The sequence below is a fragment of the Schistocerca nitens genome, chromosome 6 (genome assembly GCF_023898315.1).
Source record: "Schistocerca nitens isolate TAMUIC-IGC-003100 chromosome 6, iqSchNite1.1, whole genome shotgun sequence".
Lineage (NCBI taxonomy): Eukaryota > Metazoa > Arthropoda > Insecta > Orthoptera > Acrididae > Schistocerca > Schistocerca nitens.
In genome coordinates, this window is record NC_064619.1 from 150,984,318 (window position 1) to 151,011,200 (window position 26,883).

Consider the following 26,883-nt stretch of genomic DNA (forward strand, 5'->3'; position numbering starts at 1 on the left):
GGGAAATGATGCGAGGTGTAACTTTTCGAGCTGGGGTTCCGCGACATTCCGAGAGCATTATGTAACTGCTGGCTCTGCGAGACCCGAAACGACGTACTCGGATCACTAGTGACTGCTACATCTACAGTACAAGCGTAGAGAAATTTTTACCGACAAGAGCGAAACGCTAGTATCTACGTGCTACTACTACTGATACTGATACTGATAATGTGCAGCTCGGCGCAGATGCGTTATTAGCGGCAAAGCGAAGCTTACTCACGGCCAGGCAGCGCGGGTAGAGCACATGCTTTGCGTTTAGCGGCGGCCACGCCTACTGACGACGCGCTCTGCCGGCGGGCGGCGCAACTAATTGCTGCAGAGCGGAGGCCGTCGGCCGGGCAGCGGCGCAGCGGGCGTCAGCGGCGCGCCAGCGGAGGCGGCGGCGGCGTCCCGGCGTCCCTCGGCCGGCGGCCGGCGGCGGGTCCGCGGCCGCCGCAGTCGCCGCACGCGGCCTCCGCGCGCCTATCGATCTCCACCGACGACGACTCGCAGTTTCCTCTCTCTCTTCTCATCTTTTCCGAGACGTGCGTGTGCGGCGTCGAGTTCCGTCGGGGGCTTGCGAACCGCGTCGCTCATAATGCCAACTACAGCTGGTTGAAGGGGACCAAATGTCTTCAACTGTGGTACAATTTGGCCCGGATTCAACCAGCTAAAGCGTAGCATTGTGCTCGTGGAGGCGCCACGCCGCGCAGTGGTGTTGTGCTCGGAGGAGCCGGGTGCCGGCGACTGCGGTGCCGGCGACGCTGGCGCCGCGGCGCGGCCGCAGCCGGCACCGGCGGCCGGCCGACAGGCGGGCAGGGTGGTGGGCGGGGGCGTGGTGGCGGCGGCGGCGGCTGGCCTCGGGCGCCGTATTGATCACGCGGCGGGCGCGCAGCGCCTGCAGCCCCCGGCTCCTCGCGGGCCCACCGGCCCGCCGGCGTCTGCCGCGCCGCCGCCGCCACCGCCGCCTTCTCGGCGCTGGTCCTTCCCCGTGTGTGCGCGCGCGTGCCGGCTCGTACTCGGCGGTCGGCGCGTGTGTGAGCCGGCAGCGGCAGCGGGCCGGGCGCGTGCCGGCGCCGCCGTCGCGCCGCTACTGGACCGCCGCCGCCGCCGCCGCCGCCCGTCCCCCGCCCCCGCCCGCCCGCGCCACCGTAGCTCGATAGCGAGCGCCGCGCGCGCCTCTGCAGGCCGTGCTCGCTACTAGCGGGCCCCCGGACGGCGGGGCCGGCGTCGCGTGCCGCTGCCGCCGCCGCCGCCGCTGCTGCTGCGAAAATCGCCGGCTGTGAGCATCCCCTGGCCCTGCCACCCGGGCCGTCCTGCTGCAGGGCTGCCTTAGCGCTGGCCTCGTCCCATTTCCCCTCGCCGGAGGCCAATTGCCACGACCCACAGCATTCCACAGATATTCCCAGTGCGCTCCCTAGATCCTCACCCCGCTGTTAATAGCCATTGCTGTTACTACTGTCTTTGATCTGCTCGTTTAAAGTAACGCTAAAGCGCAAGCTCTTCGTACACGAGTGTGAGCTAGACGAGGATCGAATCTGCGCGGCGGATTAACGACCGTGAACTGGTACACCGGCGAGCCTAAGTCTGAGTTTTATGCGATTTTCCATCCTCGTTTAACAAAATCCACGCATTCTGTCTTAGGCAATGTCATACACGTACAGTTAAAATATGATAACACACGTTATACAGTTTGCACGATTCACGTGCAGATAGCGCACAGGACTTTCCTCCCTGACGTTACCTTGACGATTGTGTCGTCAGAAAGGGTATCCTGCCATAAAGTTGAAGATTCACTAATGCTTGGCAAATCCTGAAAAAGCGGACGCCGTACTGAAAGGGATGAGAAACCGAGCGTGGTCTCTTTGGGAGGACACATTCGTCTGTCGCATTTATTTTTAAAAGAGTCTTTCCCCTTGAGGTAGCTACTGTGTAATGATGGACTGCTTCCATTTGTTCTTTCTCGGGGTCAAACCGAGGAAACTACCACGCAGAATTGCTACATTTTTCGAACTTGTGTACTAAAGTGGCTAGATCGCTATCGAGACCAAAAAACCTTTATTGGACTGCTCAGCATAATTTTCTTTGTAGGAATCTGTCTCCTCCGCCTGTGTAGGCCTTTGGTATACTTGACCTCGACAGAAAGTAGTGTTCCTCCACAGTGGCAATTATGTTGTGGTGTTAGGATCAGACGTGTTCGTATTTTGTGTGTATATTACAACTTCTGACAGTCCTCAACACGGCAGTCATTTACGTACTGTGCTTTGGCGCTCTTTACCGATATGCATCGTTAGTAATAATTGTTTGTGCCAGAAATGAATAGACACTGGTAAGAACAGAAGAGGAAAAGAGTCTATGGAAAAACAATATTAGATAAACAGATAGACTACTAGGGCCTCTCCTAATGAGTTACAGCATTTAGATTACCTTAGGGAGAGGGGATAATTATTGGACCGAGAAAGATGAGATTGTGTATTACAGGTCATCAAGGTTGTTACGTGTAGATGGTGCTTATGGATGAAAAGATTCGCCCGAGTCGGTAGGGATGGAGAACCTAATCATACCCGTAGGAAGACTAAAGAATTGAAAATAAAGATAAAAATATCAGTGCTACGCTGTATTGCATCCCTCTCTTAGTTATCGCATCATAGATTTTCCAGATAACGGATATTTTATAATAGGTTCCTGTAATAAGAAGCATTTGTTTTGGCGTATCCCAAACCTCTTGGGCCAAGGTAATTCATCTCACGAGCCTCAAAATCGGCATTAATACTGTCAGGAATCCTTGTGGTAAACTTATCGCTCCCCCCCCCCCCCCTCCCGCTAATACGCAGATGTGCAGAAATTAGGTGTTTTGTGTATGTCTGTTTGGAAAAGAGTATTGTCAGTGTGAAGAGTTTATAAGATATCGAACACTTGTACACTAAATGTCTTGTCCTTGTGACACAGAGCCTATTGCCGGTTTATATGACAAAACTATTGGTTCATACTTTGGAAACATCTTCTCCCTGTTGGTAAGACGGTTTCTCCACTGTAGTTGACTAATATGTCTACGCTAGAATGTGAATCTGTGCACTCGACTGGCACAGGGAAGAGATGTGAGTCCCGAATATACGAATGTATGTTTTGCGGCCAAAGAAGGCTAGCTCGTTGCAGAGGAGCTGTGGCCGCGTGACTGCGCCTTTTAAAAGCCCTGGCCGGCTAACGCGGCCGTCGCGTGCTGCAGAAGGAGCGCGATAACGGCCGGCGGGCACATCGCGCGCGGGGGAGGGGCGCCTCGCGTGTGCAGCCTGCGGCAAAGTGCCGGCCGCCTCCCACCTGGCTCCGTCTGGCCGTCCCCGAGACCCTCAGTGCCGGAGGTTACCCTGTACACCACTCTCACTTACCCTGATTCCAGTTCAGTTCCCGCTGCTATTTTTCTCATCATCTTTATTTTTCCCTAAGTCCTCCTCCGGACTGGTCTCAGGGCTGACGAGCGGTATTCAAGTATCTGTCAGACGGAGGTTTTGTAAGCTACTTTCTTGGTCGGTATGACACATTTCGTGGGATTCTTTCAGCGACTGTCAATCTGATATTTACGACTCGTACGATTAGTTTTATGTAGTCCCTCCACTTTAAACCGCTGCGTACGCTTATGCTGTGGATATGACTGCTTGCACCGATCGTACAATTACGGGTCTTCTCGCCCATTTCGCTGCAGGTCTTCCGGCTTTTCGCTACGATTTTCTACCGTCCCTACTTTTCTGTATGCAACAGCATCACCCGCGAACAGACCCGTGGTGCTTCCGACGATACCCGCTAGGACACTTATAAATACAGTGAATAGTAACGGTCTTATAATACTTCGTGGGGTACCACGGAAGTTACTTCTACATATCAGTATTTTTTTCTCCCTTCAAAATGTGCTGTCTGCTGTTTGCTAGGAATTCTTCATTCCAGTCATAATCCCAACCAATCGGTATCTCTTACGCTCGATTGTTTTCCTTAATTCTGCTAGAAAAGATTTCGCAATCGTCTAAAGATAATTACTTTGACCCACCGTAAGCTTGCTGTCCTCACGAAAGGCATAGGCCTCTATCATCACAACGAGGCGCACCACGGCAGAGCGCTCACCTACCAGCCAGGAGGTGACTCTCGAGAACGACCGGAGATCCTGGCAGTCCGCTCCTAATCTCCTCAACGTTGGGTAGCGCGGCATTAAAGGCCCTGTGAGTTCTGAGCTGGGCGTTAGTGCGCCGGGGGCTACCTATCCAGATAAATGAGGAAATCCAGTTTCCTACTGACACCAAGTACAATAGTACAGGACAGTGTAGTGTAGTGAGGTTAGTCCATTGTTATACAGTACAGAGTACTTTAGAATTATAAATTACAAAATAGTGATATAGCATTCGAGCGTAGTACAGTTGACGAGTAGCATCTGCCTCCTGGATTCCGGATGAATGTAGAATTTAGACTTTTAAAATTATTTACATTATTTTCAAGTAGATACTTCTTGTTTTTGCATTAAACACCGTAATACTTAGATATATATTATTTATTTGAAATTATATTAAAATATTATGTATCATATTCATATATCCCAAATCATTTGCAGCATATGATCTGTTCTTGTGTCTAGATAACAGGCTGAAAAAAAATGACAAATAAGTAAATTAATAAACCTCCTTGTGACTCAGCAAGTGCCATGAATACTCGTGACTCGTTAAGTTTTCTTGTTCGGATAAGTGACAGTATGTTATAAATGTGTTGAAAAATAGAGATGCTGCGTGTACTGAGAACCGGATCGATTGTGTGTGTGCTATTTTCAAAAAGTTGATAAAATTATTATTATTATTTCTTATATATCACATGTAAGTTTTGCTGCGTATTTATTCAAGAGTTTTCGCGTTTGGACGCTTGGAAACAAGTGGACCCCTTCTAGGTAAATCTGATATGGCGCCCGTGAATTGACACGCCAGCGGTAGTCATTATCAGGCAACGGTGGTGATTGCTCTGTTCCTGTTCCACGATTCATAGACATACAGTAGCCAGTGCTTTTCACTCTTTCTCCGCAACAGGTATAATTTTTGCACATTTTCAGTCTGGTACGCCCTGAAAGTTGAGCTGTTATTGGTAAATGATTTTACTTTTAAACGTAACTTTGCTACATTTTGTGACTGTATGTGTCACCATTGAACAGTTGACGTCAGGCTATTGTACTGAGCATATACCATGTGTGTCCATGTAGAACGCGTTTATCTCGTTAGACTTCTTTCAGGTCGAGTTAAGAAAGAGCGCATAATCGTGGAGTCATATAGGTTGTACATTTCGGTGAAAAGGATTTCATATCATTTGTAGACCGCTAGTGACGATGTTATTGTGAAGTGGAAATGCCAAGGGAGCACTGAAAGTAGTGGTGGCTCTGGTGAGCCTTCTAAATTAACTGATACACGCCGTCAGATCCTAAAGAGCTTACTACAAACCAGTCGTCGGACATCCTTATCCGCTACGGTAGAAGACTTCAGACGCAGCTCATGTTTGGAATTTTATAGACAGAACAAATAAACGAGAGGAAATAGTACTCTCTCTTAAAACTAATGCTGCTGTCTAGAAAGCTAGTAAGGCTGCGCAATTGTTGGCGGGCAGCTGACCAGATTAGGTTTCCTAGTTTTGTTCCTGCATCACTTCATGTGAACGCCGGAACGGCTCCTTTAAGTGAACAATCGTCGATTTCGTTGTCATCTTCCTCAACGCGAGTTAATGTCCAGTGTGTAGTGGCCTTGAAGTAGATGTGACATGAAATACCAATCTTCGTTTCTTTATCTTCCTGAGTGATGTGTTACATCAGTATGTTTTTCCTGTGATGTTAGAGAATGAAAATATACCAAACTTCTTAGTGGTTTAATAAGTAAAAACTATAGTAAGATTAATGTTTAACCTCCCGTCGTTAACGAGGTCATTAGGGACGGATCACAAATTGGGAATCGGGAAAGTTGGTGAGGAAAACCGACCGTGTCCTTCCAGAGAAACCATCCAGGCATTCTCCTTAGCCAGTCTAAGACAAACACAGGAAACCTGAACGTGGATGGTTGACAGGCATTAGAACCACTGTCCTTCCGAATACGAACTCCATTGTCTTATCGCTGCACCAGTTCACTGGGTTTTAATAATTAGTCTGTTACCGCCCCTTTCTCGTTTATCTGGTTATACGTCCATACTCTGCAAACCACTGTGAAGTGCATAGCGGACAGTGATTCCAGTTCCATTCACGTATGGAGGACGGGAAGAATGATTGCTTCAGCTCCTTTGTGCGAGCTGTAATTAGTATTGTCCTCGCGATCCCTGCATGAGGGATACAATTGGGGGGGGGGGGGGGTTGTAGTAAAACTTCAGGACTGAAGTAACTTTTGCATGATTTCACTGCCAAGTAAAATAGCTCGATGAAACTTGGACCACACGTACAAAGAATTGCTACAGTGTATTGCGGAAGGAAACTGAAAGAAATACGTAATGAGACGAACAGAAGTGAGACTTCCATTCAGAGGCAGTAACTACACTGAAGCCACTGGGGTTCATGATGGTCCCCTGGACGTTACAAACAGAGGGACGTGGTTATTGATAGGGCGTGTGATTACCACGACGGCATTGTACGCTCTGCAACGTGCTCCTGTGCTGATAATTTTGGTATGGTGTTACATTCCTCCAGCAGAGCGGTTGACAGTTGTTGGATGGTCGTTGGTGCATGTGGATGGTCATGCTGCAGTACATCTCCCCAACGCATCTCCCTCGTGCTCAATCGGATTCAAGTCGAGGGGACGCGCAGCGTAGTCCATTCGCCATATATCATCTCAAGAGCAGCTCCACCTGCGTTGTTGTAGTGGCTCTAAGCACTATGGGACTTAACATCTGAGGTCATCAGTCCCCTAGATTTAGAACTACTTAAACCTAACTAACCTGAGGACATCACACACACCCATGCCTGAGGCAGGATTTGAACCTGCGACCGTAGCGGTCGCGCGGTTCCGGACTGAAGCGCCTAGAACCGCTCAGCTACACCGGCCGGCTCTGCGCTGTTCGTCGTCGCGCATTCTCATCTATATTTTATTTTTAAAGTCAGGGCTGAATTCACCCCTGAAAAGACCCACGTGAGGAAGGAATACAGTGTCCCAATAACTTTGATCGGTGAGTGCACTGTATTCAGAGATTTGGAGATCATTAAGCCCATGCAGCATTATGTTTCCCCACTCCACATCACCTGGACCACCAAAACTATCGTGTTTGACAATGCTTGTGGGTGCACTATGTGTTCCCACCTCCTACCGCATGAGAGTGCGTCCAGAATAACTTCTCAGACGGAATGTACTCTCATCCTAAAAGAGCTCGCGACACTACTCGTCGTTGGTCGAGTCCCTACGCTCTTGGCAACTTCGCAAACGGTGCCGCCGATTTGCGGCTGACAAGGGAGCACAACACATTGGTCTTCGGGCAAAGATACCTCCCCCATGCAGTCGCCATGCCACGGTGGCGCGCTAAATGCGTGCGTTGCAGTCGTGTTAAATGTGGTTGCAATTGCACCCGGTATTTGGCGTGGATCCTTTCTTGCCTGTTGCACTATGTAGCTGTCATCCGTTGCTGTAGTTGACAGTGATCGACCACTTCCTCTCCTTCGGGCAGCAGTACCCGTGGTTCGGAACGCTGCCCATGCCCGTGAAACAATCTTGTAAGCAGTACCAAATTTTTGGGCTACACTCGTCGCATTTTGGCCTTTTTCCTGTTTCCTGACGATTCTTTCCCGTGTGAACTCATCCAAATGTTGTCTCCAGGCCGTGTTGTAATGAAGAACATCGTCACAGTGCGCCGTAACTGCTAGCTGATTGACACACGCTGTATTTTTCCGATCCTCCAACTACCTCGTGTATCCGGTTCAGTCCTGTTTGGCGCTGTAGTCACGTTGACCTCACACTGTGTGACGTCGAACTTCCTATGCACGACTGGGAGACCTCTGGCAACATGCTACCAAACTTCATTGATTTCCACTGAGTTGGTAGTACGTTATGTTACTTCATCTGTGCCGTCATTGAGTTTTGCAGTCCTACATTATCCATTTAAAGCTGGTTCTCTAAACTTTGAGTGGGTTTTACGGGGACAGTTTACGTCTATCTACTAATGTCAACCAATTCAGTTTCTTCAGTTCCTCACATGGGTTAACAAAACCGATGACCAATCGTGTTGCTTTTCTTTGTATCCGTTCGATATTCTCTGTTAACCCTGTTTGATACGCGTGTCACACACTTGAGCGGTATTCCAGGACGGGTCATATGAGTTTTGTCTCCTTTGTACACTAATGTCAAATTCATAGTATCCTTGCAATGAAGCAAAGTGTGCTGTCTTTTCCTTCGTCTGAGCGAATGTGATTGTTCCGTTTCGTATCCGTACAAGCTGTTACACTCAGGTATTTGTGTGAGTGGAGCGATGTCACTTGTGATTCATTTATAGTTTAGACGTAGGATATTTTGTTTTTTCGTTTTGTAAAGTGCGCGGTTTTACATTTGTGAACATTTAAAGTAAATTGCCAAACTTTGCCCTACTTTGAAATCGTATCGAGATCCCAATGAATGTTGGTGTAGATTGGTTCAGACAGTTCTTCAGTATAAAAAAGCGAATCATTTGCGAAAAGTCTGACGTTAATATTAATATCGACTGCAAGGCAGTTGATATACAACGTAACATAAAGGGTCCGAAAACACTTCCGTGATGAACCCCCTAATTTCTGTAAGCGGCAGTGCGCTAGCCTTCACGCTGATCTTACGAGACGGGTACCGGTGCCGACTTGTCCTCCCCTCGACACTCGTCCCGCCCGCTGCAGCCTCCTCGCGGTGTGTGGCTCCTCTCGGCCGTGAGTCGCGAGTTACGAGCGGCGCAAATGTGTGCGGCTCCCAGCCAGGTGTGCGCCGGCGACGGTGACAGTCACCGCCGCCCTATTGATCCAGCGTGTAGGGCAGCCCCGACACACTCCTCTCTCCTCTCCTAGCCGCTCCTCTGCTCTCCTTAAAGCCTGCCCTCCCGCTCTCACGCCACAACAAGTTTCATTCTGCGAGAGATTTAAGCGTCACATTCGCCTCGGCGCACCTTCCTTGTCGAGAAAAGGAAACAGTTTCCGCCACTCGTGCAGCGAGTCTCGATTTCCAGATGCTAGTAGCTGTTAGGAAGCTGTGCGTGTGACACTCTGGTGGAACGGTCGCAGTTTATTTTGGCCGGCGGCGCCACTCACACTATGATTCGACGTGGTTTTTAGCGGAATCGATGCCGTCTTCCGGAAGGAGATGAAAGCGGCGCGGCGCGCAGTGGCTCGGCGCCGCTGCCGACGGGCCGTCACGTCTCCTTTAATTTGTATGCTCGTGTTTCGGCTCCCCCTGCTGCAGCGGCTGAATGGAGGCCCTCGGACCGCACCAGGGCGCCGCGGACTGCAGCTGACTCGCGCGCACGCAGCCTCCTTTCTGTGCCACTTTCGCCGTCCCTCCGCGCCGCAGACAGAATGAAACGAACCCTCTGGTCGCTATTACTCTGCTCTTCGAGTCACTGCTGTCAAGACTCTGGTGATCGCCATGCATCACGACAGGCGTGGGTAACCTTTGATGACCTGCGAGTTTGATTCACATACTTAAGCTCGCCGGCTGCCTCGTCACGTGATGCGATAGCAGTGCTCCTGGCGCATAAAGTCAAAACTGTAGCGTGCGTGACGTTAATGTTCGTGCTATATGGGGTAACGCAGCGATACGATTAGCACCCCTTTTCCAACACGCCATGCCCACGGACTATGCCTGAGAACATGCGTTTTTGAGAGGACATTCGTATTATGTGGACATCATCTTTAGACGTTTACATGTTATTTACGCGTCGAAACGTTGTTCCTTTGCTGGTGACGTTTTACAGTAACCGTCTTAAAAACTTCTGTTACCATTGATGTAGTATCGACCTTCACGACACACAAATAAATGCAAACATCAGCAACGGGGTGCCAGGTATCTTGAAATGTCATCATGGAAATTTATTTATTATTTTTTTATTTATTGCCAAATTATCGACTTGTTACCTGATGTTTAAAACAGGTCGTACATCTTACAATTTTCGTTTTTCATCTTTTTGCAGTTTTCTTTCCTTTTGTTTTTACAAAGAATGATACTTTTCAAAATAACAATAATTTAAGATTGAAATATAAATAAAATTTTGTTGTTTTTTTAAGAAGAATATAAAAAGAAGATAGGATAGATGAGAGATTTGTTAGTACCATCACCGAGTGTGAATACCTCGGAATGGTTTCTTCGAGCCGTTACCGCCAGTCACACACACACACACACACACACACACACACACACACACACACACACACACACACACACGGAAAGTTAAACATCTATACAGGCACCTCCCGCTTGAAGTTCGGCAAAGTGCACCCAACGGGTGTCGAAAGGGTTGCCTAACTTTCAGGTGCCAGAGCAGCACCAGGCTGATTTGTTTTCTAAATTCTCGAAGTTACGTACTCAAAAATAGTGGATGGTTACCACCGAGAGTCTTGCCGAACTAGGAGGGGGGGGGGGTGTCTCAGAGGACCCTTTGCCGTTTTATTCACGCACATATTAATGCTGCGCTCCCGAGTTATCACTCAGTAAGAGGACTGAAAAAGCGTAAGTACCCTCGCTGCTTCGGATGAAGTTCGTATTTCGTTGAGTGGTTTTGAACGGTCCCTAGTGGTTCCAGCCTGGACGCAAAAATTGCTGCACTTCAAGGGGGAGCGATCACGTTCGATGCGAAATCATCCCCACAGTGTCCTTAGAGAACGGCTGAAACGTCCGGGGATGCCAACAATGTCAGATGTTGTCAAGAACATCTTTCTGTTTCTCGTCGCACTGCCAACTGTCGTTTTCGACCGCGAATGTATGGGAATGAACGCCCCAGGGAAAGGAAGGGTTTCACTGATGCCGTTTACGTCACCTTCTGACGGTCTCTACTGTCGATTCTCAGTGGCACAGAACAACAAGACCTTCCCAAAATTCTCCCGATAAACCAAAGTTGATCATTCGCCTTCCCTACCACAATCCTCACATCTCACATCCTCGCTTCATTTCATATCGCTTTACAAAGTTACGCCCAGATATTTAAAAGACGCGACTGTCAAGCAGGAGACTATTGATATCGTATTTGAACATTATGGGTTTGTTTTTCCAACTTACCGGCATTAATTTACATTTTTCTACATTTATAGCTAGCTGCCATGTATCACAAGAACTAGAAATTTTGTCCAAGTTATCTTGTTTCCTCCTGTAGTCACACAACTTATACAACTTCCCGTACATCACAGCAGGCATTCTCGTTGTCCGTTCCCTGCTCCTGCTTGCAGCGCTCCTGTAAGCTGCTGCCTCGTGGAGGGGCGTTAATAACTTTTTGTGCAAAGATGGTAGAAACACCGACCATCACTGAGGAAGTAATCGCCCGGCTTTGTAGTCTCTGGTCACAAGCCATTCTGAAGGATTAGTGGAAGACCTGGCCCTTCGGCTCCAGGCTGAAGGAAGCCTCCTTCCTCCAGAAACAGTACCTTGTTGGAGACAGTGGCCAAAGGAAAGCCCACAGGCACGGCTAAGAAATGAGATACTAACACTCACGGAAGAAACGATATCCCTGAGAAATGGCTGAACCACACCCTTGGAGAATTAATCTTCCGCAGGAGAGCTTCGGTGAAGCTTGGAAAGTAGGAGACTGAGATACTGGCTGTTTTTGTGGGCGGTTGAAATACTCATTTTTCAATCAGGAATGATGGTCGGCATTTGAAATAGCTTGTACTGAATGCGAGTACAGCTGTTCTCGAGAAAAAAATTAGTAGAAGCTGACATAAACAATTATTATAATGAGGGATACTAGAAAAATTCTTATACTCGATTCAAATAAACCTCGATTAGCATAATTTACCGCCAGTGACGTACGATATTCGACGCGACACGGCCTGGTGAGCATGTGCTTTATACAGGGTGTTCAAAAAATACTGTCGAATACTTTCAGAGGTGGTAGTACTCATCGAAACGAGAAAAATAAGTCTAATAAACATGGTTCCGGAAATGCACACTTTCTGAGATACGTCCAATAAACATGGGTTTAGAAATGCCTACTTCCTGCAATAAATTCGTGTTTACAGGAGGTGTTCAACGTGGTGTGCATCCATGACGATGCACTCCTCTGCCCTCCAGCGTAAGGAATGACGCACCCTTTGAAGTATACCCGGTCGTCGTGCGTGCTGGCACCCATTGAAGACGTGACCCGTACTGTCCACACATCGTTGACTGGCGTGGCGTAGACAAATTCCTTCAAGTGTCCCTATAATGAAAAGGCGAGGGGATTGAGGTCTGGGAAACGAGCAGGTCAAGGTGTGCCCTCCCCCCCCCCCCCCCCTTTCCCCGCCTCCTTCGACCGATCCAGTGGTCCAGAAATGTTTGCGTCAGATGTTCGTGAACATTGTGACGAAAGCGTGCTGGTGCGCCATCATGCATGAAGCACATTTGTATTCGTTGATGCAATTGCGCAGCCTCCTGCAAGGTAGGCAATACATTAATTAGAAAGTCTAAATAATGCGCCCCAGTTAACTTTTGTTTTAGTACGTATGGGCCTATTAATCTATCGCCAAATACGCCTGCCCATACGTTGACTGAGAATCGGTGTTGATGCCCTGTTTCCTGAATTTCTTGCGGATTTACGTCTGCCCATACGTGCTGGTTATGGAAATTCACAACACCACCTCTTGTGAACCATGTATTATTTATTTATTTCATTAACAGTGTAGAGTAACCCACCGCCTTGAAATGTATAGTGGGTCGGATGCTTCTGAATCTAACAGCAATGACTTGTCATTGTTACTCTCTTATTGGTATACAGTTGTTAATGCTTTTTTTTTACCTCATCGGGAAATAAAAGTCTGGATGTAAACAATGGATTTGCGGCACACTTCTGCAACAGCCATTGACAGAAGCTCCTTCTGCCGTGATCATCCTGTGGCCTTAGGGCTTGAACGCGCTGTAGATGAGATGGGTACAGCAATTGTTCATGAAGTACCCCCCATATAAGAGAGTGCGACAGGTCTTCTGCTGCTGATAATCATCGCACACTGGTCGCAGAGGTTTCTTTCATCGAACGTAGCAAACGCACCTCCACGTCAGACGTGCGGACTCTGCGGGCCTTCCGCTGTCAGTCTTCCATTGTGCAAGGGCACCTGTGTCCCTCAGACGTAGGAAAAATCTGCCGAACAGCTTAGCAGAGGGCACTCTGTGCTGTATATATTTTTCAGCGTAGAGGGCACCAGCTCTCAGGCTACGTCGGTTTGCTAAATCGTATCAGAATATCATATCGGCCGTTTCACTTGTCGAGTAGTAGGCGTCCATTGCCAACAAGTGGCGAAAGAGAGAAAATGTAAATGCAGTACACCATTTATACGTAGAAACAGCACAATAATAGTAAACACATTAGTGAATCTGCATTTAGAAAAGGTAAATCTCCATGATACGCACCCAGGGTTGACAGTGCTGTACAGAAAGGTAAACAAACACAATGAAAACCAACGTAACCTACAACACGACTCAAACCACATAACTGACTGCAGACCACCTAATGGTAGGTAGGGTACCATGAGTAAGACATCATGATACCCTGCCGACATATTTGACGAGGCGCCAATGCAACGACTGTGCTGGTATCCTCAACCAAGCGTCGTGCAGCCGTTCCGGTAATCGCGTGTGTCTCTCGAAAAGTATGCGTTTCCGGACACATGTTTATTGGGCTTATTTTTCTTGTAACGAAGAGTACTACAACCTTTCAAAGTATTTGACACTTCTTTTTGAACTCTCTGTATATAGCGCGGGGAAAGTAGGAAAAGAATATGAAAACTAGTTGTAGCTGCTAAAAATGAGTGATTATTTTAGGTTTTTTGAGCTGTTATTATTGTATTTTTTAAATTTTCGTCACGTGCTTTTCTATCTCTTTTTGCGAATAGCGAACGTGAGACCTGTTAAGAGCGAAAGGCTATTGAAGTAGTGTGAGAACATCCCATAGAATATGCCTCGGGATTAGTCGACACAGTACGTCAAAGCACAACAGGGGCGCCTACTAGAGGGGCAACTCAGATGCCAAGCTAATACAGCTTATGGCTCGTCGTGTTCGGGAGTAAACGGATTACCATGACACCTGCACAATTTAGACCTCTTCTGAATGGAGAAGTTTTATCTTATGCTGTGAGTCCTGTTTTCTACGTAATCGAATGGAAGGACATTAGAGAGACAGGGGAGATACTGTGTAAACAAGTTAGGATTATTTCTGCAAGATCCAACCGTGGCGTGTGTAACGTTGGGAAACTGTCGTCATAAACGATCGGATGACGATGATGTTTTTCGGTAGAGGTGCTGTCACCGCTGTGATATTTCAAAAATCTACTAATCCATCTGTTAGTTTTCCTTAACGTGTTATCCACTAAATTTTTATTACTATTCACTTACATCCAGATAGGAAGAAAAACACATATTTCAAGTACGGCAGCAGCATTTTTTGAGGAATTTAAAATTTTAGTCCGATCCCCAAATGAGAATCATGACACACACCATCTATCTGTAATGCCGCTGTTCAAAGCCTTCCCTGTGTAGTCCCACATCGCATTTACAGCATTATTTTCTTGCGTTTTTCGTACATACTTCACATGTCACTTTTCTGACCATTTCTGTGCGTTCGAGTGTGTTTTTCGGATGTTCTAATGCCAACAGGAACACGATTCTTTGAGGATTTAGCGAAAGATTTCTGACCTGTCATTTTTGGATCAGATATGTCCTGGGAACCATCCATCTGTTATATAGCAGGGAAATGTTATCGTTGGTGAGACAAAACAGTACCTAGGAGCTCACCAACACTAGGTCTGTGGCGTTGGTGAGCAAAGGGAAGTACCATCTTTACATCTTATTTTGATTCTGTATTTTTGGACGTTTCCGTTTCATCCTGTCCCACTCCTCCCTTATGCTTGTAATACTCTGTGATCAGTTTAGGTTGAGGGACGATAATATCTTTCTTTTAAACATTCACAAGTTTACTCTCTTCAAACTATACTGCGTATCTCTAACTTTCCCCTCCAACATTAACCTAAACAACATCTTGACGTTTACCGAAAGAATCGTCACTTCATATTTACACTCTACAAAATTGACAAAATCTTCAGTTAGCATATATGCATAATGGTGTCACACCATCCTGGAGGACGTTCCACGATGTCTATAGAACCATTGTTGCCGTCGTCTTCACTCTCTGAATCTCAGAAGTTCTGGGAACTCACGAATCTTCAAGTTCTTTCAAAGAAAGAAGCATTTATCGACCTATTTCTTGTAAAATGGTATTTACTATGGTATTTGTTATCGTAATCAACAGTCACCTACAAATGCAGTACGACCAAATTAAGCCTCGATCAGCAACTTCTGATCTGCCTTCAAAACTCGCGTTTCGCAATTGTGATAACAAGTGGTGTGTGGGCAAGGAAAATAAGCAAGGGTGGTCAACAGAAAGCACTCACTTTAGGTTAGCTTCTAAACTCTCCGTCCTGTGAAAGACGTAAACATCCTAGTTTTCTCTGAGACACACAGATGGCGTTGCTAAGAGGTTAAAGTATGTGGTTCCCAAATGGATACCTCGGCAACTAATGGGTGAATCCTAATCCCTGACAAAGCAGCTTCCCGATACAGTATTTTCAGACTCGGTTTAGTTACAAAGGTAACTCAGTCGTCATTCTCGTCAACCTTGACTCTAGAGTACATGATTAGTATAAACTACCAAATTTTAAAACTTAGGTCGCGCGAATGGTAAGGATCAGGGCAACGCATTTCTTAATACTAGCTGTCGCGATCTCCCCTCTATACTTCAGGAGACAGCATGAGTTTTATTTACGTTTACATGTAAGTGCAGAATGATGCTTTAAAAATTACTTTGAAGGAATTCATTACTGCCAGCAACACTGGAAGAGACAGAGGAGCGCATGGTCGCTACTTCAGTGTCCGTCTATCTGGACTTGATAGGGTGTATTATAGTGATGTGTTGCGATATCACTACTGCGGCTGTCTTCAGGAGTCTGAAGCGTTAACGAGATGCGTACTCAGAACAAAGGTTATATATTATCAGTATGTCACTAGCAGACGACCCTTCAGTGTCCAAAGGAGTGGTCGATACTTGCGATCCGTTTGAATAGATTTTATTTACATGGGTGGTTTCTGTTCTGTCGGACATGTCACACAGTATAGATGCCATAGATATATATAACACTAAAGACCCAAACAATTGATACACCTGCCTAATATCGAGTAGGTCCCCGCGAGTACGCAGGAGTGCCGCAACACGACGCGGCATGGAATCGACTAATGTCTGAAGTAGTGCTGGAGGGAATTGACACCATGAATCCTGCAAAGCTGTCCATAAATCCGTAAGAGTGTACGCGGGGGTGGAGATCTCTTCTGAACAGCACGTTGCAAGGCATCCCAGATATGCTCAGTAACTTTCATGTCTGGGGAATTTGGTGGTCAGCGGAAGTGTTTAAACTCAGAAGAGTGTTCCTGAAGCCACTCTGTAGCAATACTGGACGTATAGGGTGTCGCATTGTCCTGCTGGGATTGCCAAAGTCCGTCGGAATACACAATGGACATGAATTGATGCTGGTGATCAGACAGGATGTTTACGTACGTATTGCCTGTACACAGTCGTCTCTAGACGTATCAGGGGTCCCATATCACTCCAACTGCATACTCCCCACACCATTACAGAGCCTCCACCGGCTCGAACAGTCCCCTGCTGACAGTCAGGCTCCATGGATTCATGAGGTTGTCTCATACCCGTATGCGTCCATCCGCTCGATACAATTTGAAACGATACCCGTCCGACCAGACAACATGTTTCCAGTCATCAACAGTCAAATGTCGGTGTTGACGGGCCCAGGCGAGGCGTGAAGCTTTGTGTAGTGCAGTCATCCAGCAATTTACGAAAGAGTCGCACTTCTGTCACGTTGAACGATTCTCTTCAGTCGTCGTTGGTCCCGTTCTTGCAGGATCTTTTTCCGGCCGCAGCGATGTCGGAGATTTGATGTTTTACCGCATTCCTGAGATTCACTGTACACTACTCGTGAAATGGTCGTACGGGAAAATGCCCACTTCATCGCTGCCTGGGAGATGCTGTGCCCCATCGCTCGTGCGCCGACTATAACACCACGTTCAATCTCACTTGAATCTTGATAATCTGCCATTGTAGCAGCAGTAACCGATCTAACAACTGCGACAGATACTTGTTGTCTTATATAGGCGTTGCCGATGGCTGCGCCGTATTCCGCCTGTTTACATACCTCTCTATTTGAATACGCATGCCTATGTCAGTTTCTTTGGCCCTTCAGTGTATATCTGTAAGCTTGACTGCTGTCATATCCTCAGTGCGGATGCACAATAGCGTCAGAACCTCTTGCGGAAGTACGGGAAACGTTGAGCAAATTTTTGGAAATTTGTGGTAAGTTCCTGTAGGACCAAACTGCTGAGGTTATCGGTCCCTAGGTTTACACACTACTTAATCTAACTTACGGTAAGGATAAGACACACACCCATGCCCCAGGGAGGACTCGAACCTCAACGGGGGGAGCCACGCGAACCATGGCAAGGCGCCTCTGACCGCGCTGCTACCACGTGCGGCGTTGTGAGCAAATGAGGTAAATCGACTCGTACGCACTTAGCAGTGTGCGATAAGTTGGGAATTTGGGTCGGACAGATAGCATGCTCGGATAGACGAAGTGGGCTAGACGACCGCTCGATTAATGTGTGAAATCAGGGTTCGAGTCCCGGCCTGGAACAAATTTTCAACTTTTACCATTGAATTATTTCAGTGCCCAATTACGGTTAATGACGATACCTCTATCGATGTATAGATTTTTTTTTTACTCATCCTCTCGTCGCGCCGTGCGACAGGTGCATCTATAATAATGATGTCGGAGGCTAATTATTTTAGTATTTCGGCCCCAGAGCAGACAGAGATAATCCAAATAGGTATTGTTACGAATGGAATGTGTTACGGACTACAATGTGTGGCAAGTCGGTACACAATAACTATTCAGAACGGAAACTCTAAGAGGGAACCCGGCGTCGCGAATTTTAATACTCCGGTCGTTTTAGAGTAACATGTGTTAGACACTTGCGGCACCGAATAATTGCGTTCTGTAGCTACGTAATTATCTTTTTTGTAATCGTCTGAGATCACTAGCTGCCTGTTTGGCTAAACGGCGTAGAAGGGCATGGTGCCTCCAGTAGGAGCAAAACCTAGTAAATCTGTCTGATTTTCGAACCAATCTTCGCGTTGACAGCTGTTTCCCTTGTTTACCAACAAAATTATTTAACTCAGTTACGAGAAATTATGGAGTTACGTGTAATAATAATTGTAGACATTCGTAAGGCGTGGTGATCAAACAAGTGTGATGCTTATGCGTTTGAGGCTGCAATTGGAATTGAATACTACGGAACGGTTGGTAGACTAGTTTTTGTATGCTCCCACCAAAAAAAAAAAAAAATTTGCACATTCACCGAAAACAAGAAAACAAAATAATGGCTTGTTATGGCGACAACACATCAATGAATGAGACCATGGGGGAGAATGAGGCTTGTCCATAAGGTTTCTACTCGATCAGCCTCAGAGAGAACACCGATCGCCAAAAGGCATCATGTACCTCAGGACTTTTTGGTGACGTGTACTTTGAAGTCCGATAATATCCAGGTGTCGCGTCAAAAGTATTTTGTGAACCACCGCTTACGAATTTCCAAAGGTTGACTGCATGCCTTTTTAAAATGTTTGAGTATTATGTACGTATTCGAAAAGTGCCAGGTTCAAGTTCCTGTCCACCCATCTTGACAGAGGCTTGCCGTAGTTATCCTACATCCGTTGCAGCAATGGTGGACCGGTTAATTATATAAGGCCGCACGCGACATCGTTCCCCTTCCTTCGTATTTCAAACTTGTGTTCCGTCACTTATCTGCTGAACCTGACACGACGTTGAGGTCTAAATTTCTTTTCCTCATTTTAGTTTGCTGGTGATTAGTGTGTGAACACTCCGTCTTTTGTTTGATCACAAGATTCCGTCGTTTCCGCCAGTATGCTGAAGAAAGCAGACGCTAGATTTGGGTGAGCTCAGTGACCGATAAGGGCGGTGAGCGCAGCTGCTGACGTGCTGCCCCAGCAGAGGGGTGCAGCCGGCGCTGTTGACGCCAGTCGCGGGCTGACGCGCGCCGGGCTGCGTGCACGCAGGGGCAGGCGGCAGGTGCAGCGCCGCGGCCGCTATATTGCGGAGTGTGTTTGTGCGTGATGCACGTTGTTGACCCCGGCCGTAACTCGCGCGCCATACCGTAGCGTAGCGTAGCTCACTCCGGGGGAGACGAGCCGCTCGTTACCCCACACACCACTGTGCGCTGCTATACACTGTGTACCTGCACCACTTACCTCTAAGTACCAGGCGATGCGCCACAAGAAAAACGGTCGATTCGCCTTCGTGCAAGCCAGAAATTCTGCGAATTTACCATCATATAATAGTAATTCTTATTAACGTTTAAAAACCCCGAAGCAACGTAGCAGACGCTGAGATAAGTAATGTAATGTAAAATACATGGGGTTCGCAAATGTCGGGAAATACCCCAAAAATGGAAGAGAAATGTTGAACATTTGACGTCACCAGATGTCGTATTTCGATGCACGTGCAGCGGTTGGGGTAGGGCGTGAAGGGTTGATTGAGCGCTGCAATACTTGCATTCGAGCAAACGGTACAAATTTCAAACGCATTTTGTAAATGTGATCTGTTGTCAACGTAGAAGTTACAAAATTGTTGTCCTCGCTGTAACCAAGTGAAAGCTGTTCTTAGTTTCTTTTCTTTCTTTCTTTTCTTTTTTGTTTACAGACATTATTCTGTAAACGAAACGTGGGTTATTTAATGATAACGGCGCAATTCGGAAGCTTATACTCATTTACTTGTAATGCAATACGGCAGACTTTTGTCGTACTGTACTTTGCAGAAAACCAGCGGAGACCACTAGATCGCTAAATAAAATAATAAATCTTGCAGCAATGTAAATACATAATTGCCTAACACAGAGATAAAAATACTGCCTGCCAGATGCAAGACTCAAACCAGGCGCTCACGTGCTGAACGTGGGCCCAGAGCCATACCGCCGGGGAAACTTGACTTGGGTTGGGATGATCGGGTGCGACAGACCGACAGGTTCAATCGCTTGCGAGGTACGTCAGCTGGTGCCGTCGCATGTTTGGGGTGTTTCCCTACATAAAAGACTTCATTGGAAGTTGTGTTCCAAAGTAGCGAAGATAAACAAGTGCTCATAGCTCTTTGCCGGCCGCGGTGGCCGTGCGGTTCTAGGCGCGTCAGTCCGGAACGACGTGACTGCTACGGTCGCAGTTTCGAATACTGCCTCGGCATGGATGTGTGTGATGTGCTTAGTTAGTTAGGTTTAAGTAGTTCTAAGTACTAGGGGACTGATGACCTCAGATGTTAAGTCCCATAGTGCTCAGAGTCATTTGAACCATTTTTCATAGCTCTTTAAAGTAAGCATTTTAGAACACATGTTCATTGGACATTTTCTCCTTGTTTTGACCCATACTACCACTACTCAAAATATGGAAAGCAAATAGCATGTAGTAGATGAGATACGTTTCACTGTATCTGAGATGAAGAACTGCTCTTAGCTCTTAACGTTTGCGATTTAGAGCCTATGTTTACTTGCATTTTTTGTTTCGAATGATTATTTATGTCGTATCCTTGTATAATGACCATTACTTCTGGAACACCCTGTGCGATTATATAATTATTATTTGCGTCGTGACCCTTCAGGATCATGCAAAGCATTTTTCCTCATTTGAGCATTCTTTCTGATCTTCCACCATTCTCTCGTTTTCTCCATGGAGTCTCTTTCTATCTTGAGTTCACTTTGTCTGGTTTATTTGGGCCTTCATTTTCTGACCTACCATTCCACTTATGTATCTTTCTCTGTATATGTTTCTGTCTTCAGTTTCTGTTGAATCGATTTATGCTTATTCTAGTTCAAGTACGAGTTGTGTGGTCCTTTCATGTAAGTCAGAGTTCTGTTGATAAGTCTTGGTGATGCTGATGTGACCGCATAACTTTAACCTTCCGTTTCCGACATCTGCTGCTAGATTTAACATCTTCTCTACGGTTTTCCTAGATTGTGATCTGTATACCTCTTTTGGCAGCTTTGGACAGATAATTTTTCTCACGATCTTGCGTTCTTCTTTCAGTATGCTTTCCATGTCGCTTTTCATATCGAGTGTTACTATCTCACTTGCATACAATTTTTCAGGCTTGATTACTTCGTTGTAGTGTCTGATATATGTCCTCGTAATATTGATGGTCCTTCATTAAATAGTCTCCTTTTCTTTGGATGTGACGCACTTGTCCCAGCGTTTCTGCCAGAATGCGAGACATGCTGCAAACCATATTTTCTTTTTTTCTTTCTTTATTTATTTATTGATTTGAAAGGTCCTTCAGAATTGCCTCCGCAGCCTTCACTACTACTTCTTGGAAGAAGATTGCCTCCCAAAAAGGTGTTTCTTCAGTTTACGGAGTAGAAAAAGTCACACGCGGGTAAATCTGGACCATAGGGAGGGGAAGGCATGCATTTCACATTGATTTTTGCGAGATATTCAGTAACAACATTTGGAATATGCGGGCGTCTATCATTCTGGTGCACCATCCAACCTGTTCCACGGATATTTGGTCTCTTGCTTCTGATATCGACTTGCAGAGTTTTCAGTACATCCCTGTAGTACTATCCACTTGCTGATATTTGTGCCCAGGTCCGGGCCCCCCGCTTGCTCATACAAAAGTTAGTAGTAGACATGCTACCTCAGAGTCTCATAGTTACAACCTAAATAAGAGCACAACCCTAACAATTGTACTTCATGTCGGAATATTTTTTCTCGCCTACGTCCCTGTTCTAAACTGCACACAGTCCCCGTCGTTTACCTGGAAATTGGATCGGAAGCAATACTTTGCATAGCATATTAATAAATATTGATTAACTTTATCTACGTCAATAATTATTTTTATTTTGTGGATATTGTAACACAGATATTTATTAATCGTACATTATGGATAGTTGATAAAACGTTCACAGTGACGGTGAAAATCGGAAGATAACAATAGTGTAACCAATTTCGTAGTACTGCGAACTCTTTCGTGCTCATATATGTTCAGTTTCCTCAACTACGATGGGAAAAGAGAGGTAATGTATATGTATTTAAATGTAAATGTTAATAAGTGGCGAATAGTGTCAAACATTTGAAAGTTTTGTAGTATCGGTTCCTGAGACACTGTGACATTAAGCACAAGCATACTTGGTAACACTGCTCTCCAATGCTAGACTTTAAATAACCTCAAGGATACATGTTCGATGAATTTTTCTTTGGCAGAGGACATTCTTGCTCGTGCTAGTAACTCCATGACTGTCTGAAACCAAGATGTGGCATCGAGTCGCACAATAACCAAGGGGATACGCGATCCCGTTGTCGGGGTGTGTGCAGTGATGTTCGATTCGGAGGTAAGCCGGTTGAAATCCTGGTGGTGGATAAAATTTTCACTGCCAGTATTTGGTCACAAAGGGAGGAGAGATATTGGAGTTACTTCCCTGATCACCACACTTTGCGCCAGTGTCCTGGATTAAATTCCAAACCTCTCTGCAGTGACTCATTAAGTGGTGGGGGGGGGGGGGGCCGTGAGACACTGTTGATGTTGATGGTGATCCGTCCCCTCGATGCTATTAGCGATTACATTATTAGGCTATGTGCCGGCACAGGATTTCACCCTCTTCTGTGTCTCATTGTCGTCATACAACGCAGACATAACAGTACACTGTACAAGCATTTCTTACACTCACCTACACTCTACAACTACACATACTACAGATCGTCAAGGAAAGGGCCCAGTGCGCGCGGAGGAAGAAAACCGTTTCCGATAAGCGGCTTGAACCTACCCCGTGACATATGCCAACCAACAATGCCATATGACAGTTACTTTTTACTAATGTGATTCGAGGGATATCATTGCGACTAGCCAGTCACAGTTCATAAAACATAGGAAAGGTACGAAATTAGTCGTTTTGGAATTTCTCTACAATTTTAAGCATGACTAGTAAACACACAAAATAAAAAGAAACAGTCTTGCAAAGTAGGTTTGGGATCACTATGCTAGAGAATGAAACCTTTCCGAATGCATCCCTTCTATCGTGGTCTCTTAACACAGCAGGTAGCGAATAAGCTGATTTTAGACGCAAATGAGGAATTGGTAGTGTTAACTATTTTCGATGCTCTTGGGCGTGGACTCTCTAATTATTAAAAAAAAAACCGTAACCGATCGAAAAGTCGCGAAAATGTAATGTATCTACTGTCTGACTCTTACCTTACAAAGAAGTAATCGCTTTTCAGAGCATTCACACAAGGTTGGCGCCGGTGGCAACACCTACAGCGTGCTGACATGAGGAAAGTTTCCAACAGATTTCTCATGCACAAGCAGCAGTTGATCGGCGTTGCCTGGTGAAACGTTGTTGTGATGCCTCGTGTAAGGAGGAGAAATGCGTACCATCACGTTTCCGACTTTGATAACGGTCGGATTGTACACTATCTCGATTGCGGTTTATCGTATCGCGACATTGCTGCTCGCGTTGGTCGAGATCCAATGACTGTTAGCAGAATATGGAATCGGTGGGTTCAGGAGGGTAATACGGAACGCCGTGCTGGATCCCAACGGCCTCGCATCACTAGCAGTCGAGATGACAGGCATCTTATCCGCATGGCTGTAACGGACCGTGTAACCACGTCTCGATCCCTGAGTCAATAGATGAGGACGTTTGCAAGACAACAACCATCTGCACGAACAGTTCGCCGACGTTTGCAGCAGCATGGACTATCAGATCGGAGACCATGGCTGCGGTTACCCTTGACGCTGCATCACAGACAGGAGCTCCTGCGATAGTGTACAACGCGACGAACCTGGGTGCACGAATGGCAAAACGTCATTTTTTCGGATGAATCCAGATTCTGTTTACAGCATCATGATAGTCGCATCTGTGTTTGGCGACATCGCGGTGAACGCACATTGGAAGCGTGTATTCGTCATCGCCATACTGGCGTCACCCGGCGTGATGCTATGGAGTGCCATTGGTTACACATCTCGGTCACATGTCGTTCGCATTGACGGCACTTTGAACAGTGGACGTTACATTTCAGATGTGTTGCGACCCGTGGCTCTACCCTTCATTCGATCTCTGCGAAACCCTACATTTCAGCGGGATAATGCACGACCGCATGTTGCAGGTCCTGTACGGGCCTTTCTGGGTACAGAAAATGTTCGACTGCTGCCCTGGCCAGCACATTCTCCAGATCTCTCACCAACTGAAAATGTCTGGTCAATGGTGGCCGAGCAACTGGCTCGTCACAATACGCCAGTCACTACTCTTGATGAACTGTGGTATCGTGTTGAAGCTGCATGGGCAGCTATACCTATACACGCCATCCAAGCTCTGTTTGACTCAATGCCCAGTCGTATCAAGGCCGTTATTACGGCCAGAGGTGGTTGTTCTGGGTAGTGATTTCTCAGGATCTATGCACCCAAATAGCGTGAAAATGTAATCACATGTCAGTCCTAGTATAATATATTTGTCCAATGAATACCCGTTTATCATCTGCATTTCTTCTTGGTGTAGCAATTTTAATGGCCAGTAGTGTATTTTGACTGCTTCGTTTTAGACATTCCATGTTTTCATCAAATCACCCCAAATGAATAACGACGTGATTTCTTTGACAAGGCATGGCTCACTACGTCCTGACATCTATGAACTGCGCTGGTGCTTCGGCTCGACCTATACACCGAGGAGCCAAAACGTTACGACCGTTGTCCACGAGGAGACTGAATGCGAACTTGTGGTGTTGCGGCCACGTGACGCGGCAAGGAAATTAATTCAGCGGAGCACACACGTATGGGGGATCATTGTAGCAACGATGCAGGGAACATGGCGATATCCGCTGACGTGTACGGCCTGGAGCCTAGAAACGAGCGTATCGGAAATGGCGACGCTGGCGTGAGAATCTATGGAAAGTGGTTAAAGGACGAGGAAGCCACGAGTAGGCGACGAGATTTTGGACGTCCGAGCCTCACCACAGAACGTGGGCGTCAGAGGCTGGCTCGCTGTGCAGAGCACTAGCGGTGGCGATCTGTGGCACACCTGACGGCAGGGTACAGCAGGGTGCAGGCACGAGTGTTTCGGAGCGCACATTGTGGAAAGTGAGGGTTAGCATCAGCTGAGCCCTACGTATTCCCAGTCTGACTCGATGACATCATCGAATAGAATTGTGGCATAGTATCGGCAGTTACAGTGAAATAGTCGGTGACTCATTAATGTGCGCCCAAAAACAGCGAATGTGTGGTGCCCCGTGGCTGCAGCCGCAGAGGCGTCGGCAGCTGGCCACTGTTTGCGTGGGGGTCAATACGGCTGCAGCAGCCGCCCCGGCGTGGCCCGGCCCGGCCTCTTCATTTGCCGTCACTGTGTTTGCCTTCCCGGCGTTCCGTTCCCTCCTCCCCCTCCCTTTACACAGCTCTCACGGCTTCCTCGCATTCCGGATGCGTGCTGGTATTCACTGCGTTGTAGGCCGCCCCAGTTCTCGTTTACACCACGATCTGTCAGCGCACAAATCTCGTACTGTGCTGATAGGATGATATCGTACTCGCAGGTAGGACAGTCGACACGTATCCCCAGTTCTCACATATTTGACGCATTTTAAAATCCCATTCGCAGTAGTTTTTTTAGTTACAGCAGATCTAATACAAGATTATTGGTGTCAATACCAAGTATTTTAAATTGTTCGTCTCTTCCTCTTCTTAATTGTCGCTTTGGTTTGGGAGACCATATTCGTTCTCTTCATGCCTACACCAGTCATTTCTGTTCCTAGCCTTCATAGTCCAGTCTCCTTTTCTGAGAGCCCTCGCCTCCGTGTCCCTGTTGGCATCATCCTTCCATCTTTTCCATGGCCTTCCTCGGCCCCCTCTGCCTTCCGCGGATCCTGAGAATGCTACTCACGGTAGTCTTTCCTCTCTCTTGCTAATTAGATCTCCTGTCCACATCAATCTTTCTTTCTTCGTCCTTCGCACATCATCAGCTCTTGAGTATAGGTCTACCAGTTCCTGGTTTTTTAATTTCGTGTATTCCTGTGACTGGGTGTCGCTCTTGGGGCCAGATATTTTCCGTAATATATTTCTCTACAAGCCTAGTAGTTGCTCGTCATCTGTTACCCTTAATGTAAATGTTTCAGAGAAACGTAGAACTACAGGGAGAATTACGCTCTAGTGAACTGTGATTTTAAAACTTACCGAAGCCATTCTACTCCATAGCTCGTCCCGTCAGCCAGAATATGCTGTATTTGCCGCTGCGATCCTTGACTTAATGTCAGTTTCCATTCTATTCTGCTCACTAAAAATAATTCCCAAATATTTAAATGTGTCTGTTCTTTTAAAAGTTACTTCATGAACTGTGGTTGTGTTCCTTGACACGAACAAGTACTCTGTTTTTTCCTCGTCAATTTGTAGAGCTGATTTCCGTGCAATATTTCAGCAAGAAGTTGTCATGAGCTCCAAATTCCTCTCTGCTGTCACTTAGAGGGTGACTCTTATTGACCCATCTAAAGAAAAACGTAAATTAGTTACAAACTACGGCGTCCACACATTCATTCGACATGTAAACGTCACTACAGATATTCGGATTCAGGTGCCTGCCATCATTGGCGATGATG

At 46.6% G+C, this 26,883-nt stretch overlaps 1 protein-coding gene across 1 annotated transcript; it reads right to left on the bottom strand.

Annotated features, from left to right (window-relative positions):
* Positions 1 to 680: 680 nt before the first annotated feature.
* Positions 681 to 19,424, bottom strand: LOC126263265 (spidroin-2-like). Its single transcript, XM_049960351.1, has 2 exons — positions 19,221 to 19,424; positions 681 to 1,451 (listed from the first exon to the last, which is right to left on the bottom strand). The coding sequence occupies exons 1-2, from the start codon at positions 19,422 to 19,424 to the stop codon at positions 681 to 683; spliced, it is 975 nt and encodes a 324-aa protein (XP_049816308.1).
* Positions 19,425 to 26,883: the final 7,459 nt, after the last annotated feature.